Source organism: Clupea harengus, chromosome 8 (assembly GCF_900700415.2).
Source record: "Clupea harengus chromosome 8, Ch_v2.0.2, whole genome shotgun sequence".
NCBI lineage: Eukaryota > Metazoa > Chordata > Actinopteri > Clupeiformes > Clupeidae > Clupea > Clupea harengus.
The window spans coordinates 20,643,058-20,659,306 of record NC_045159.1 but is presented as its reverse complement, the minus strand read 5'-3'; the positions used below and the strand labels follow the sequence as shown (position 1 = coordinate 20,659,306).

The following is a 16,249-nucleotide window of genomic DNA, read 5'->3' as shown; positions in this document are numbered from 1 at the left end:
AATTGATTTAATTTTGGGCCATGTGATGAGAAAATTACGCACGACCATAGACTGATTGACGGGGAATTTGTATGACCTATTTTACCCAATGAGCGAACACAAACTAAACAAGATATTTCCCATATTGGTTTTGTAACACTGACACAGGAGAATGACTACATTTGCGAAGGTTTACTGTTATATCGAAGTGAAATAGCCTACAAAATGCGTCATGCCCGATATAGTCCACATAGAGAATGGAGGGAGAGAAGTTAAACTCGGATGTATGCCGTTTTAGCCTACAGTCTGATATAGTCAGTTTTGAAACTTTTGGCACCTCTTGTACAATTACATGAATTTCAAGCCAAACCTACTCAGTAGCGAAATGCCACAAACTCATCATTCAATGAGTGTTGTAGGCTACTCTCTAAACTCTCAAGAACTGGCAGCGTTCCACTGATCCGGATAACAGCCCCTATAAGCACATTATTCAGATCAGGGAGGTAATGACGTTAATTGTAGCAACACGGGGCAAAGTAACATGAATGAAAACACACATACACACTCACACACACCTTCTTTTCGGGTATTCATTCTCTCGCACTCTGCATACACTAGTTATGAGGCAACGCAGGCGCAGTAGTTGTCCATCACAGCAGCTTCACTGCTGTGTGTCGCTGCCTGGAAAGGAGGATTTAAACTTCCGGCACTGTCATGGCGGCGTGGTGGTGTTTCTGATTGAGAAACGAGAGAACAACAAACCACCCCCACCTCTTGGTGCTTTTATCAGTAATCAAGGATTTATCATTCGCAATTGAGAAGAAATACATAATTCGCTGGGGGATAACAAGAAGCCTGTCGCGGCAGCGTCTTGGCCCGCTATGGCGGCGCATAAACCCGTAGAATGGGTTCAGGCCGTAATTAATAGATTTGACGATCAGGTATGTATAACCTACAAGATATTTGTAAATGCTATAATGTGTTTGTGGCTTGTGGACTATATTACACTTTGTAGGCTGTTGCTGAATTTGTGACATCCGTGTAGTTTGGTAGCTATAGGTCGGCTATGTTTCGATATGCTAGGATTGCGGATTGCGATTTGATAGCTCGTTTGCCCACCACCACTCCTGTGCAGGACTGCATCAGGCAAAACAAGAGAGCCTGCTAACGTTAGTTCTACTTAAAGGACAAGACTGAGACATCAGACATCTAACTTATATTACGAGCCACACAGGTGACTCTTTATCGTTTATGCAGGGGAGCACAAACGAAAATCGCAGGCTTTGTTAGATTGACGATGTCAAAAAGGAACTCTGTGACACAAAGGCATCGAGGCATTCTGGTATTCGGCTAGATTCACACAGCATCAACCCACCTCAGATGTTCGGCTAACTGGCGTGCCAGCGCTAACTACCCAGCCTCCCGGACTCAATCGCCCAGGTGCCGAAGTGAATGGTTAACGGCATCTGGCTATGCTTCGTTACGTCTTCCTATTCTGACTGAATAGTTATATTTCAGTTCAAACGTCCACTGCAAGCTGTCTATTCTCACGCATTCAAGTGCTACGGCTAGCTGGTAGTTTACTCTACTCATTTCTGTATACATAGATTAGCTAATCAGTACAAATAATTGCACGATTTAGGTTTAGTGCATTGAACCGGGAAATGCTTAGTTTGGTCATGATTACATGAATATCATGCTGTCAATGTCTGAGACAATCACAACAGCTGATCCTATGTGTAAATAAAAACAATGATCCTCTAATTGTGACAGGTTGAGTCCATTGCTACTGCCTTCCTGATTAGGCCGTACCACATGCCACCTTCTTCATGTAATGTAGACAAGATGTGACTCAGTAGGCTACCACCTTAAACTCAAAACGTCATAAATTGTGTAGGCTGTTAAATTCTATGTGCAGGACGATTTCCGATCACGTGCAGTATTAGCCATGTTTGAAGGCAAAGTCCACATATTGACTTTTACATTTACAGCTAACTGACTGTTGTTAATCTGCCTTCACATTATGTTGACCGTTATCAAATTAGATACTATGGGAAGAAATGTCTCTGAGACACTCCTGGTCTTGGTAATCATCAACTAAAACGTTCCAATCGGTACAGCTGTTGAAACCATTGAGGAAACTTGGAAAGAGAATGGTCTTCCCTGGAAAGACAGAATGGAAGCTGAAGAATTGGTCACGTTGCAAGTTAAACGTTCACTGTTGCCCAGACTAAGCAGCTGTCACAGAAAGTCCTTGTTTTCCCATTCATGAAATAAGCCAAAGTAGAGTTCTGTCTCCGCATAAAGAGGCATCCAAATCCATTGCACTTGGGCCTGTCTCTGCCCTGTAATGGTTGACTGTTGATGTTTCAAGTGTGCTTAGCAGTAGCTATACCTTATCAGTATGTGTGAGGGTTGTAAGAGGAGATGCATAGTTATACCTGTGCAGTGCTTTGCTACACACCCTGGCGGTCTGTTCAAATCTGGTTTTAGGTCTACAACGTTTACAGGTTTACTTGAAATTGAATAATTGTGAAAATGACTTGTTGCGTTTATATTAAGAATGATAAACGTGATTTAAACTTGTTGACGATAAAAATGTATGAATTCGGGAAAAGTTTTGATGCGTTTGAGGTGTAGTCCTATGCATGTATGTAATGCGGAAAAGTTTAGCTGCTAGTCTATGCCTGAGTACGCCATGGAGATAAGTGTTGGTGCAGTGTGTTAGGTTTAGTTGTAGAATATGACTACTGTTGTGCTGTTTGATTCCTGCCTTCTGCCATGCACACGAAGGGCTGTTTGGCGTAACCTGTATCTCTTACTTACCAGGCTAGGAGAAAAGCCATAGCAGGCCCCATTCAGAACTCTTCTCACCGCCTGCCATTGTAGAAGCTTCTACATCATCAGCTCAACGGTTAACTTCAAAATTTCAGTCACGTGCAGCTGGTCATGAAGTGCTGCAGTGTCATGGTGTACAGGGCTGTTTGGTACAGTGGCCAGTGCCACAGTGGATCTCAGAGTGCTGTTTCTCAGCTATTCAAGTCTTTGCTTCTTATTGACAGATTTATTTATTTGATGTACCAATGAGATTAAGTGTGTGTTAACTTAACGGCCAAAGCACCAGGAGACATTTAAGCTTCCTTGCCAGCCTGCTGGTCCCCCATGACGGAGGTTTCCGGATCATGTCCACTAAGGCCTCCTGCAATGCTGTGAGAGCTACACTGGCTTACCTGACTTGTGCTTTTAGTTACACTGTTTGCTTGACTTGACTTGACTTGACTTGAGGCTTGACTTCAAAGCCTCATTTTTGTCCCGTTCTCCGTTTTAAGTGACATAAGTAGCAGTGACGTGCGGTGATGTCAGTAAGAGGGTAGGCACTGAGTTATGAAAGCCAGATTACCTAATTTATTGTTTAGGCTAATAGGCTACATCAAAACAGTACGCACACGCACGGTCGATATCAAGAAATTTCCAATCAGGATGACACATCATCGCACATGTACGCACGCACGCACACACACCAGTTAATGTCCAGCATCAAAATGCAACCATTTTTATTCTTAATTATTGCACAGCGGAAATTATGTTTGTCAGTCAGCAACAATGAGAACACACACTGCTCAATTGAATATGAAGGCAAATGGCTTGCAGTCGGCATTAATTCAACCACACGTATCAATTCAAAATTAAGCCCAAAATAGTTTCTGACTCACCAATCGGTATATTATTTGTACATAAAATCCATCCGCCGCTCTTTCCTCGTGAAGACGTCGATCACAGCGTTGTAAAACTCCTCTTTACGGGCCTTCAGTTTGCATAGTCTCTGGCTCTCAATTGATAGAATGGCAAGGGCTGAAAGACGCAGTAGTTCATGTAAGGTTGGCGTAGGCCTCCCTCTTGCTAGTAACTCATGTTTTCCATTAAAATCGAGCTTGGAGAAATTTCTCAGTTCTATGATATTGGCAGATACCGCTGCTGTCATTTTGACTTTGAATTTCGCGGGGATTACGCTTAGCTGGTGTAATGACGTCAGCTGCGCAAATGTCCAGCAATATCTCGATTTTAATTGGTCCATGTTTGATACGTAACGTATATGATTACTGGCATAACATATTTACGTGCAAAGGCACAGCAGAGTTGTGCTTTTCGACGTACATGTTAAAGAATACAGGATCAAAGTGCGCATGCGCAACATGAGTTTTTCATTGTCGTCCGCAATGAATGGACAGTAAAAGCACTGCTTATTCTACCATTTTTTTTTTATTTGATTATGCGTAACTGCTACATTTGTCATCGTAACGTCTACACGATTGGAATAACACACATATTGCATATATAAATCACAAGAATAATCAGTAAAAATACAAATACAAGTTTATTAAATACAATTATTTAATAAACATTTTTACGTTTGAATTTTGGCAGGGTAGGCAGTGCCTACCTTGCCTACCCTGACTGCACGTCACTGATAAGTAGTATGGGTGAGCTAAATCTCAGTTGTACAAGGACCCTCTTTGACCATTCTGGAGTCTTTGTGGGGGAATGTCACTAACAGCAATTAAACAGAATTGTAATTGAGATTAAAGATATCGCTCATTGCTAAACCCAGTTAAACTTGAAGATAATCACTAAATAGGATTCTGTGTGTGTGTAGTGCCTTAAGCCTGCTTTCAGCTCGCCTCCTTAACTCTACACCAAGCATGTGTGTGCATTAGCACTTGATACCGATCAGTTCTAGAGAACTATGTCTGCACTAGTGTCTTACACTCCGTTCTCGCTTTTATTATTCAGACATCACTGATGATCTCAGCACTAAGGATTATTTCATACACCGTCTCTTGAAATGCAATCAATAAAGGCACTGAAATCATCAGTGGCATTGTCTAAATGTGGCACCATGTATTCAGAGGCCTAGGCTTCGACCCTAAGTAAGTCATCTGTGAAGCAGCCGCAGTCTGTCTCTCTCGGGGGATTGTGAAGATTCACATGGGCAAGCCCATGTCAAGTGTGTTCTTCCGATTGGCAGTCTGCTTCCCTGCCTTTAATATCTGTTGCCAGATCACCTGAATTCTAGAATTCATGTTCTAAATTCTGGATTCTGGATTCTGAGTTCTGAAGAACAGTTAGAAGGTGGGAACTCTCTCTCTCTCTCTCTCTCTCTCTCTTCCGGTTTGTAACCTCTGCTGCTCTTATAAGCTCTGACCTGGCCAGTCAAGGCCAGCCGACTGAGAGGCTCTGTGAATGCAGTCTTGGAAGAGGCCTCATAAATATCTGTGTCTGAGTGAGAGAGTGTGTGTGTGTGTGTGTGTGTGTGTGTGTGTGTGTGTGTGTGTGTGTGTGTGTGTGTGTGTGTGTGTGTGTGTGTGTGTGTGTGTGTTTGTGTGTGTTTTCAAGCCCCTTTTCCCCCATACACACCCTCTGTCTGACTGCCGTGGCTCCTCCCACGTGCTGGTGGTGTGTCCTGCAGTGTTGGGGCGGTGGACGAGGGGATGTGGACTCTTCCTGTCTCCCCACCGGGTGGCCCAAAGCTGCCACACACACACACACACACACACACGGAAAAAGGCCTCGTAGGGTGACCCACGGAGGAATTTCAGAGTGTGGCGAGAAACAAAGTGCCCTGTGTGTCCACTGACTTGTTGTGTGTGTGTGTGTGTGTGTGTGTGTGTGTGTGTGTGTGTGTGTGTGTGTGTGTGGATGTGGAGATGTGGATGCAGGCTTCAACAGTCTGTGCTGTGTCTCTGTGTGTGTGAGAGAGAAAGCCAGAAAGAAAGAGGGGCAAGGAGAGGTTTGGTCAGGGGATTTTTATTTACACAATTTCCTTCTCATGTTGGAGTGAGTAACGCAGTCTCTATCTTACAATCCTGTGAGTGTGTGTGTGTGTTTGTTTGTGCGCGCGCGCGCGCAGACAGGCAGTCCGTCCATCACACATGCGTGTTCGTACTGAAACACACCGTTTGCCCAGCTGGTAGGCTTCTCTTTTGGCCCGCCCGAGACGTCCAGGTGTGGCTGATGGTACGGTCCAGGTGAGGCTGATGGTACGGTCCCAAAACGACTAGACTTGGGGAACGGGAAGGAAGCTTTTTCTCCTCTGGTTATTGTGCTACTGGCCATAACCACCAGATAGTTAAGACTGTGTGTGTGTGTGTGTGTGTGTGTGTGTGTGTGTGTGTGTGTGTGTGTGTGTGTGTGTGTGTGTGTGTGTGTGTGTGTGTGTGTGTGTGTGTGTGTGTGTGTGTGTGTGTGTGTGTGTGTGTGTGTTTTGATATGTCCATTAGCATGCATATGTTCCTCAGTGCACACAGTCCACTGCAGGTGTGCAGATGGACACAGAGGCTTGGGTGAGGCCCAAAGGCTTCTTTGTTTCCCATTTGTGTGTGTGTGTGTTTGCATTCATCTAGAAATTCCTCCGTGGGTCTCCCTGCGCGGCCTTTTCTGTGTGTGTGTTTGTGTGTGTGTGTTTGCATTCGCGCCTGAGACCTGCGTGGGTAGGGGATAGTCCTTAGTGAGGGCCGTGGACCCCAACGGTTTTCCGGTGTCAGCCTCTTCCTGCCTTTATTGTTCCACTGTCTCAGTCCAGCTGCAGAAGTGGGCTTTTTATTTCATGGAACCACGCAGCACTATGTTCTCCACAGTTCTCTTTGCTCTCCGGTTCCTGAGAACCAACCCTGTCCCTGGCCAATGTCCAGACAACAGCCACACGGGGACAAAGCATTAAAACTCTAGAGTCCAGTGACTAAGGGATATGTGATGGTGATATATGTACCAATGCACTGATAATGATATATCTGGTGTTGATTGCTTGACATATCACTACATACCAAGAATGAGAACTTCTTAATGTTATGTTAGCTTTGCTTTTACCAGTGTGTCAATGTTGTGGATTATGCCTGCACACATTTTGATGTCCTCTTCTGATCTTCTTCTTCTTCTTCTTCTCCTATCTAGCTTCCGGTCAAAGTGGGCCAACAGAACACTCACTCCAAAGTCAGCACTGAGCACAATAAGGAATGCCTCATCAACGTCTCCAAGTACAAGTTCTCACTGGTCATCAGCGGCCTGACCAACATACTGAAGAATGTCAACAACATGGTGAGGAGCCTCTCCCAGGAGTCACTGATGTCAGCTCTAAGGCTCTAGGGCTGATGTCAGCTCTGATACGGTCTACCTTTCTGCCCTTGTTCCTCCTCAGTGTTAGTCAGCTTTAATCACCATAGTGGGTTTCCATTAGAAAAGCACACAACTTTTGGCACCACTTACTTTAGCCTAGCCCTTGTTACAGTACTGTTCAGTGCTCTTGGTTATGTTGTATTTATTATATTATTATATTTATTATACAGGGTAATAAAGAGTAATGTAGTGTTTATACTGTGTAATGAACTACATACAGTACCAACTATATATATAACATGCATAGTGTTGGATTATTGTCCTGGTGGCACAGGCCTGTTGGCCTTAAAACTAGTGTTGGAGTTGGGATGAGAGTTATGTTTAAGACTACGTAATTACAGAGGATCAGTATACCGTCACACACAGGATGTTGACGTGTTATATGAGATGGTATAGTTACAATGAAACGAGGGCCGTGTAATATAAACATTAATAGCTAAGAACGTCGCCTACTTAAACAAACAATAACAGTAATAAGGAAAGGCAGAGGAAACAGGAAGTGTTTACCAGTCTTCTCATTAATACAGTGGTTCATCATGAAATAAGAAACTGATCGAGTGATTCCTCTTAGGGCATGATACAGCATTGTCAGGAATGGGAAAGGATGTCTTTTACTCTGTGTGTCTGTATAACATAACAGCATGAATGTGTGTCTGTAACGTAACAACATGAATGTGTGTCTATATAACGTAACAATATGAATGTGTGTCTGTGTAATGTAACAACATGAATGTGTGTGTGTAATGTAGCGGCGTGAATGTGTATATGTGCAACATAACAACATGAATGTGTTTCTGTGTAATGTAGCGGCGTGAATGTGTGTCTGTGTAACATAACAGCATGAATGTGTGTCTGTGTAACATAACAGCATGAATGTGTGTCTGTGTAACGTAACGGCGTGATTGTGTGTCTTTGTAACGTAACGGCGTGATTGTGTGTCTGTATAACATAACAGCATGAATGTGTTTCTGTATAATGTAGCGGCATGAATGTGTATATGTACAACATAACAACATGAATGTGTGTCTGTGTAAAGTAACGGCATGAATGTGTGTCTGTGTAACGTAACAACATGAATGTGTGTATCTGTAACGTAACGGGGTGAATGTGTGTCTTTCAGCGAATATTCGGGGAGGCGGCGGAGAAGAACCTCTATCTCTCTCAGCTTATCATCCTGGACACTCTGGAGAAGTGCCTCGCAGGGGTGAGGTTCACACACCACACACCCAAAACCACCACACACACACACACACACCCACAAACACATTCGCAAAACACATTTTCACACACACTCTCACACACACACACCCACGCACCCATACCCACAACACACCACATATTGCCTGTCGACTGTATATTTATAATTGATATTTTAAATCTAGATGTTTAAATGTGAACTAACTCTCTCTCTCTCCCCCCCTCCAGCAACCGAAGGACAGCATGCGTCTGGACGAGACGATGCTGGTGAAGCAGCTCCTGCCGGAGATCTGCCACTTCATCCACACGTACCGTGAGGGCCACCAGTACGCCGCGCAGCTCCGAGCCTCCGCCTCCGGGGTGCTCTTCTCCCTCAGCTGCAACAACTTCAACGCCGTCTTCAGCCGCATCTCCACACGGTACACGCCCTCATGACACACACACACCTTGTGCCTTACACACACACACACACTGTCTTCAGCCGCATCTCCACACGGTACACGCCCTCATGACACACACACACCTTGTGCCTTACACACACACACTGTGTTCAACCGCATCTCCACACGGTACACGCCCTCATGACACACACCTTGTGCCTTACACACACACTGCTATCTCCACAATGTGCACACCCTCGTGTTTAAGAGTAGGGGCTTCTCAGCTCTATTTGTTTTTATTCATTTGTGGGGTTTTTTCTTCGAGCCTTTATTGGATTGGACAGTGAAGGTGTGACAGAAAGTGAATGGGAATGAATGGCCCTGATAAATGGCCTCAGGCCCTTCTCAAACCTGGGTCCTTATGGGCTCTTAGGCCTGTGTGTACAGTACCACTGTAATATGGGCTCTTAGGCCTGTGTGTACAGTACAGTACCACTGCAATAGGGCTCTTAGGCCTGTGTGGACAGTACCACTGCAATATGGCACAGCCCTATACGCTGCCATGGTTACGTAGAGTTCTTTGCTAGGGTCCAGTAATCTCTGCACAGCCTCACACAGTCACAGTACACAGAGATCCGTGTGTTGGCACGTGTACCGCACTCACAGTCACAGTACACAGAGATCCGTGTGTTGGCACGTGTACCACACTCGAAAAGTCATGGTGTTCTTCAGGTGTTCTGTGCCGAGACTTTAACTGCAGTTTAACTTTAACATCAGTAGATGAGTCATTTAATTTGCCGTTAAACAATAGCGATAGTCTGTCCACTACTGAGTGTACTGGAGGTGAAGGGTGGAAGAGGAGGACCGCGAGGGGACGGGAGAGGAGCTGCACCAGGAGGAAGAGGAGCAGGAGAGGAGGAATGGAGAGGGAGAGGAGGCGTTAGGATGGGCCTTCCATACATAAAGAAGCACATTGTGCTTGGCCAGGACAGAGGGAATCTCCCTTCCCAGCAGGCCTCAGGAAAATAGGGCCTCTGTTAGGAGGGGATACGCAGGCAGATGTGCAGAGCAGACACGTGTGTGTGTGTGTGTGTGTGTGTGTGTGTGTGTGTGTGTGTGTGTGTGTGTGTGTGTGTGTGTGTGTGTGTGTGTGTGTGTGTGTGTGTGTGTGTGTGTGTGTGTGTGTGTGTGTGTGTGTGTGTGTGTGTGTGTGTGTGTGTGTGTGTGTGTGTGTGTGTGTGTGTCAGGGGGGAGAGAGAGACTGAGTGTGAGTGTGTTTCTTTGTGTGTGCGTGAGCAAGAAAGGGAGAAAGTGGGCGAGTCGGCGTGTGTGAGAGGGAGAGTGTGAATGTGTATCAGTGTGAAAGAGAGAGTGGAAGAGAGAGAGTGTGCGTGTGTGTGCATCGACCTGCGTGCACTTGGAAGTGGAGCAGAGAGCAGTGCTTTTGGACCATCCAGTCAATTTTCGTCAGGAGCACACATCTGAAATATCCATTAACCACTTGGCCTCATGAATTATTAGCCAAGTGGGGGAGGGGGTGTGAGTAAACGTGTGTGTGTGTGTGTGTGTGTGTGTGTGTGTGTGTGTGTGTGTGTGTGTGTGTGTGTGTGTGTGTGTGTGTGTGTGTGTGTGTGTGTGTGTGTGTGTGTGTGTGTGTGTGTGTGTGTGTGTGTGTGTGTGGTTTCAGGTGGTGTGTCTCTATATTAACCCAGTCACTGTCTGTCTAAAGGAAATGGACAGACGCAAGCTTGGGCCACTGATTAAAACATGAGCTGCCTTTAGGGTCAGACGGGGTTTACTCCACCACTGAGGGCTCTCACCACCGCGTTCATCTCTAAAGCACTGTGCTCTCTCAGGCGTACTGCATCAGGTCACAGGAAGAGGGTTAGGCCCCGCCATGTCCTTACGTCACCCCAAGACTGGAGGGTTTATCTTTTAGTGTGGGGTGAGGGTAGTTGTTTGTGATGGTAGTTATCTTCTAGTGTGGGGTGAGGGTAGTTGTTTAGGATGGTAGTTATCTTCTATTGTGGGGTGAGGGTAGTTGTTTAGGATGGTAGTTATCTTCTAGTGTGGGGTGAGGGTAGTTGTTTAGGATGGTAGTTATCTTCTAGTGTGGGGTGAGGGTAATTGTTTGTGATGGTAGTTGTCTTTTAGTGTGGGGTGAGGGTAGTTGTTTAGGATGGTAGTTATCTTCTATTGTGGGGTGAGGGTAGTTGTTTAGGATGGTAGTTATCTTCTAGTGTGGGGTGAGGGTAATTGTTTGTGATGGTAGTTGTCTTTTAGTGTGGGGTGAGGGTAGTTGTTTGTAATCGTTTGCTCACCTTACATTGCAGCTGCAGTAAGGCTAGTGTGTTACATTCAAGTTAAAGTTAAAGTTGAGAGAGTTGCCTGACCACTGTTTTTTTTTTTTTTTTTTTCTGGATTGTTTCAAGGATTCAAGGATGTTGCAGTACAAGTGTGGTAGTCAATATGAGAATTATTTCCATCGAGTGATTTGCTCAGGCCATTGTGCAATGGCACCTTCTCCAGAATACCTTTCCTATTGTGCTGTGTAGCGTTTGCTTTAAAGGTACAGTACTCGATTTTAACCCAGTACACTTTTTTCCAGCAAATTGCTTCTCACGGTCCTCTAGCGGTTTGTTCGTTTTCATTTTCAGAGCAAAATGTGCAAAACGACTTATTCCAGCCAATCAAAAACGTGGCTTCAAAAGTACAGAAAAGAGGAGCGTAATTTGATTGGCTCTTGAGCTCGTATATCAACAACCTTTCTCCAGAATAACAGACTGACACTTTAATCCAAATTTGTCTCCCTACCTGTGTGTAGCTGCATGTTGTGCGAGTGTTGTCACTGTTAGTTGAGTTTGGAGGCTGACGGAGCTTGCTTTCTCTGTCTCCAGGTTACAGGAGCTCACCGTTTGCTCTGAAGACACGGTGGACGTCCACGACATTGAGCTCATCCAGTACATCAACGTGGACTGTGCCAAACTCAAGAGACTGCTGCAAGGTTTGCACGGGTCCTTTAAAGTCAGCTGTCATTATTTTTCTGAACATAAGTGTGTTGTGGCTGTTAAAGTCCTTCAGCTTTTAAAATAAACACCAACACATTGCTTGAAAACTACTTGTACCAATGTCATTTGATGTTTTGCATGAGTTATATCAATGTTGGCTGTCACTGTGGGTTGTCTTATGTGTCTTAAGTCTTTTCTGGGGGCCAAGCAGTGAAGCTGTGTAGGCACTCATTGTGTTTCAGTGAAGCTGTGTAGGGACTCATTGTGTTTCAGTGAAGCTGTGTAGGCACTCATTGTGTTTCAGTGAAGCTGTGTAGGCACTCATTGTGTTTCAGTGAAGCTGTGTAGGCACTCATTGTGTTTCAGTGAAGCTGTGTAGGGACTCATTGTGTTTCAGTGAAGCTGTGTAGGCACTCATTGTGTTTCAGTGAAGCTGTGTAGGCACTCATTGTGTTTCAGTGAAGCTGTGTCGGCACTCATTGTGTTTCAGTGAAGCTGTGTAGGCACGCATTGTGTTTCAGTAAGGCTGTGTAGGGACTCATTGTGTTTCTGCCGTCACTTATTCCTCTTCTATATTCTTCTCCCTTTGGAGTCAAAGGCAGCCCTCAAAACTGTACGGTGAAAAGGTTTCAAATTTGGCCCACTGATGGGGACGGCCCCCTGCTGCTTTTCACTCAGTTTCATGTCCGCACACAGAGTACTCTAGTGCCAGGAGTTTAGATTGCCGGGATCAAGCCGAGCCCCCTTTGCCATCAATTTCCGCCATATTGGATTTTTTATTCCGCCATATTGGATTTGGTCAGCAACTCTAAAAAGTTTTCACAGGCCACAAGTTGGGCACGGATGAGCTTCAGACCAAGCCTCACAAAAGTTGATCGTTGGCTTTTCAATTTGCGAAAGCACTCGTCCGTCACAGCTAATTGAAATCGAGGGCAAAGCCGCCAAACAGGCTGATCGGTCTTTGATGTATCTTTAGTCAACTAGCATGAGTGTTTATAATGACATCAAGTTTCTCTCGCCTGCTGGGCTGCTTGGCCCCTGCATCGCTGCGTGCAGCTGTATTTCCTGTTTGTGGTTTTAATGATATTGTGGAAGTTAAGGAATGTTATAAGGAGACCCGCTTGGTTTATTGCTCACATGCCTCTCCTTCCTACAGAGACCGTGTTCAAGTTTAACACATGCCTCTCCTTCCTACAGAGACCGTGTTCAAGTTCAAAACCCTCAAGAAGCCGGCCCAGCTGAGTGTCATTAACAGTCTGGAAAAGGTGTGCTCTCTCTTTCTCTCTCTCTCTTTCTTGTCTTTCGATGAGACTCCAAGATGAGAGTCAGTGCCTCTCTCTCTCCCTCTCCTTCTCTCTCTCACCCTCTCTTTGTGTGTTCAGTCACCCCTTTCTGACAGCCCCAGTATTTTGCTATGTAAAATAAGTCAATGACTACCAACCCTGCATTGTTTGCCTCAGATCCAAGTGATATTGAGCACACAATCAGACATGCACTGACACTTGTGAGGAGTTGACCTTTTGTTTGCTACTGACACCAAGTGGCAGCTCCCGGAAGTGCTTTTCATCCTTTGTCCTCGATAGACCTTATTCTTGGAAACCTTGACATGCTTTTTACATTTTTAAATAAATGTTTTTTTTAAGCAAGACTGAATCTTCTTATAAGCTTTATTTTTTTCATAGCAACATGGTATTCAGTGTGCTTTACAGACGTTATAAATGAAAACCTTGGTAGTTACAAAATGATACCAGTCATCATTTGCTATTGTTAAAGGTATATTTGCTGTGTTTTATTTTTTTAGGCTTTTTGGAATTGGGTGGAGAACTATCCAGATGAGTTTACTATGCTGTACCAGAGACCACAGGCTGACATGGCAGGTGAGTGGCCACTGGGTGACTAGTAATGGCAAGCCTTTTGGTAACAGCAATAGAAATGTTGTGTTTTGGCAATCGTAATACCAGTAGTTAAGTAGTTGAGTTGGAAATGGTAAAGTAAACCCCTGCTTATGTTAACAGTAGAGATGTGTTGGTGATGTTAAATATGCAGTTGGCAAAGATAGAAATGTGTTGGTAACAGCAGAGTCGTGATAGTAAGGATAAGGTCTCTTCCTTTAATGGAATTGCATCGGTTATGGTAATGATGTAGGCTTTTCCATCTACCAAATTTGGCCGCTCCTCGCCACTTTGCGCTGTTCAACAGTGCCAAACTGCGCTGCGCTCAAAACGGACCTTCTCCTGAGCCCGTCCAAACTGCCCTGGGTTTGCCTCCAAGTGCCACGCCACACCACGCACCAGACCGCACCGCACCGCACCAGACCGCACCGCACCACACCACACCACACCGCACCGCACCGCACCACACCACACCAAGCCTCGCCACCAGATATGTATGAGACAAATGCCAGTAGATCTGTATTGCTAACAGTGAGCCCCTCTCTCTGGTAGAGTGTGCTGAGAAGCTGTTTGACCTGGTGGACAGCTTTGCCGAGAGTGCCAAGAGGAAGGCGGCCGTGTGGCCACTCCAGATCATCCTCCTCATCCTCTGTCCTGACATCACACAGGAACTCTGCAGGGAGACGGTGGACGACAGCAAAGTCAACAAGGTTCTCTCTCGCACACACACACACACACACACACACACACACACACACACACACACACACACACACACACATACACACACTCCCAGACACCAGCAGTCTCACTCTCCTTCTGTTCTACCTGCAGTCTCTCTCTCCTCTCTCTCTCTCTCTCTCTCTCTCTCTCTCTCTCTTGCGCTCTCTCTCTCTCTCTCCTGTCTCTCTTGCGCTCTCTCTCTCTCTTGCGCTCTCTCTCTCTCTCCTCTCTCTCCCCTCTCTCTTGCGCTCTCTCTCTCTCTCTCTCTCTCTCTCTCTCTGTGTCTGTCTGTCTCTTTTTACCACTCCCTCCATCTCTCTGGTTCTCCCCCTCTCCATGTCTATCTCTCTGTCTGTTTGTCTCCCCGCATCCACATTTCTCTCTCTAAGTTTTCAGGGAGCATTATGTCATCGTCATCTGATAGCCTGTGTGTGTGTGTGTGTGTGTGTGTGTGTGTGTGTGTGTGTGTGTGTGTGTGTGTGTGGGTGTGGGTGTGGGTGTGGGTGTGGGTGTGGGTGTGGGTGTGGGTGTGGGTGTTTCCCTCCCCTCTGCAGAAGAACTTCCTGGATAACCTGCGTAAGGCGTTGGCTGGCCATGGCGGCAGTAAGCAGCTGACGGAGAGCTCCGCCATCGCCTGTGTGAAGCTCTGTAAGGCCTCCACCTACATCAACTGGGAGGACCATTCCAACATCTTCCTCCTGGTGCAGTCCATCGTGGTGGACCTCAAGGTAGCTCCTCATGTCTGTGCGTGCGTCAGGAAATCTGCCTCAGGGTTCTTAAGATCAGACAAACATACTAACTGTCCTCAGACAGACATACATACATACATATCCAAGATGGCGGTGTGCACAGACGCAGCGGCTCCTTGCTCTCTCCAAATTTGGTTGTATGCAAATACAACGACAATAAAGGCTTTCCTATTCTATTTCTAGACAGACCTACAGGTATATAATATACTAACTGTCCTTAGACAGAACTATGTGTATATAATATACTAACTGTCCTTAGACAGAACTACAGGTATATAATATACTAACTGTCTTTAGACAGAACTATGTGTATATAATATACTAACTGCCCCTTAGACAGACCTGCATGTATGTAATTTACATTGAATTGCTGTAACAAGAAATAATTACCACATATTTACCATATTGTAACTATGTAGTTACCAACAATGCGTACCGATAAGATGTGTATAAACAGTACAAGCCATATTCACCACATACTATGTTGCCCTGGGTTTCCTTCAGGTGATTTGCTTCACTAAGTCTGAGCAGGTTAACACTGGCTAGCAGGCCGGCGAATTGCTGTCGCAAGAAATTATTCCCATATAGCTACAGTATTAGTCATTCTCAGAAGTTTTTTTGTGAGTTGGAGATGGTGAGGAGACCTGACCTTTGACCTTTTCCCATCAGGCATTGCTGTTTAACCCGACCAAGCCCTTCTCCCGGGGGGCAGGCAGCCAGAATGCCGACGTGGATCTGATGATTGACTGCTTTGTGTCCTGCTTCCGCATCAACCCTCACAACAACCAGACCTTTAAGGTCTGACACACACACACACACACACACACACACACACACACACACACACACACACACACACACACACACACAGACACACACAGACACAGACACACACACAGACACAAGGTATACACACAGGTTTGAAATTCAGGTTAGTTTAAGAAACAAGCATTGTATATGAATGTTGTTGTAAATGGTTGAGGATTGTAACGAGGCTGAGAGGCGTGTTGGCCATGTGTAATGTAAGTGATCATGGCCTTCAGAAGTGTTCTTATTGTGGGGAAATGGGGAAAGAATGGCTGTGTTTGTCTGAGTGACATCAGTGTGATGCTGTGTTTGTCTGAGTGACATCAGTGTGATGCTGTGTTTGT

General features: G+C 45.4%; 1 protein-coding gene across 1 annotated transcript in view; it reads left to right on the top strand.

Moving 5' to 3' along the window:
• Positions 1-328: 328 nt before the first annotated feature.
• Positions 329-16,249, top strand: part of nf1b (neurofibromin 1b) — a 66,525-nt gene continuing 50,604 nt past the window's right edge. The window contains exons 1-10 of the mRNA XM_042708531.1: positions 329-920; positions 6,928-7,071; positions 8,270-8,353; positions 8,575-8,765; positions 11,624-11,730; positions 12,932-12,999; positions 13,536-13,611; positions 14,179-14,336; positions 14,904-15,077; positions 15,768-15,896. Coding sequence (XP_042564465.1) covers positions 861-920; positions 6,928-7,071; positions 8,270-8,353; positions 8,575-8,765; positions 11,624-11,730; positions 12,932-12,999; positions 13,536-13,611; positions 14,179-14,336; positions 14,904-15,077; positions 15,768-15,896 — 1,191 coding nt within the window. The 5' untranslated portion in view covers positions 329-860. The remainder of the gene's footprint in view (positions 921-6,927; positions 7,072-8,269; positions 8,354-8,574; positions 8,766-11,623; positions 11,731-12,931; positions 13,000-13,535; positions 13,612-14,178; positions 14,337-14,903; positions 15,078-15,767; positions 15,897-16,249) is intronic.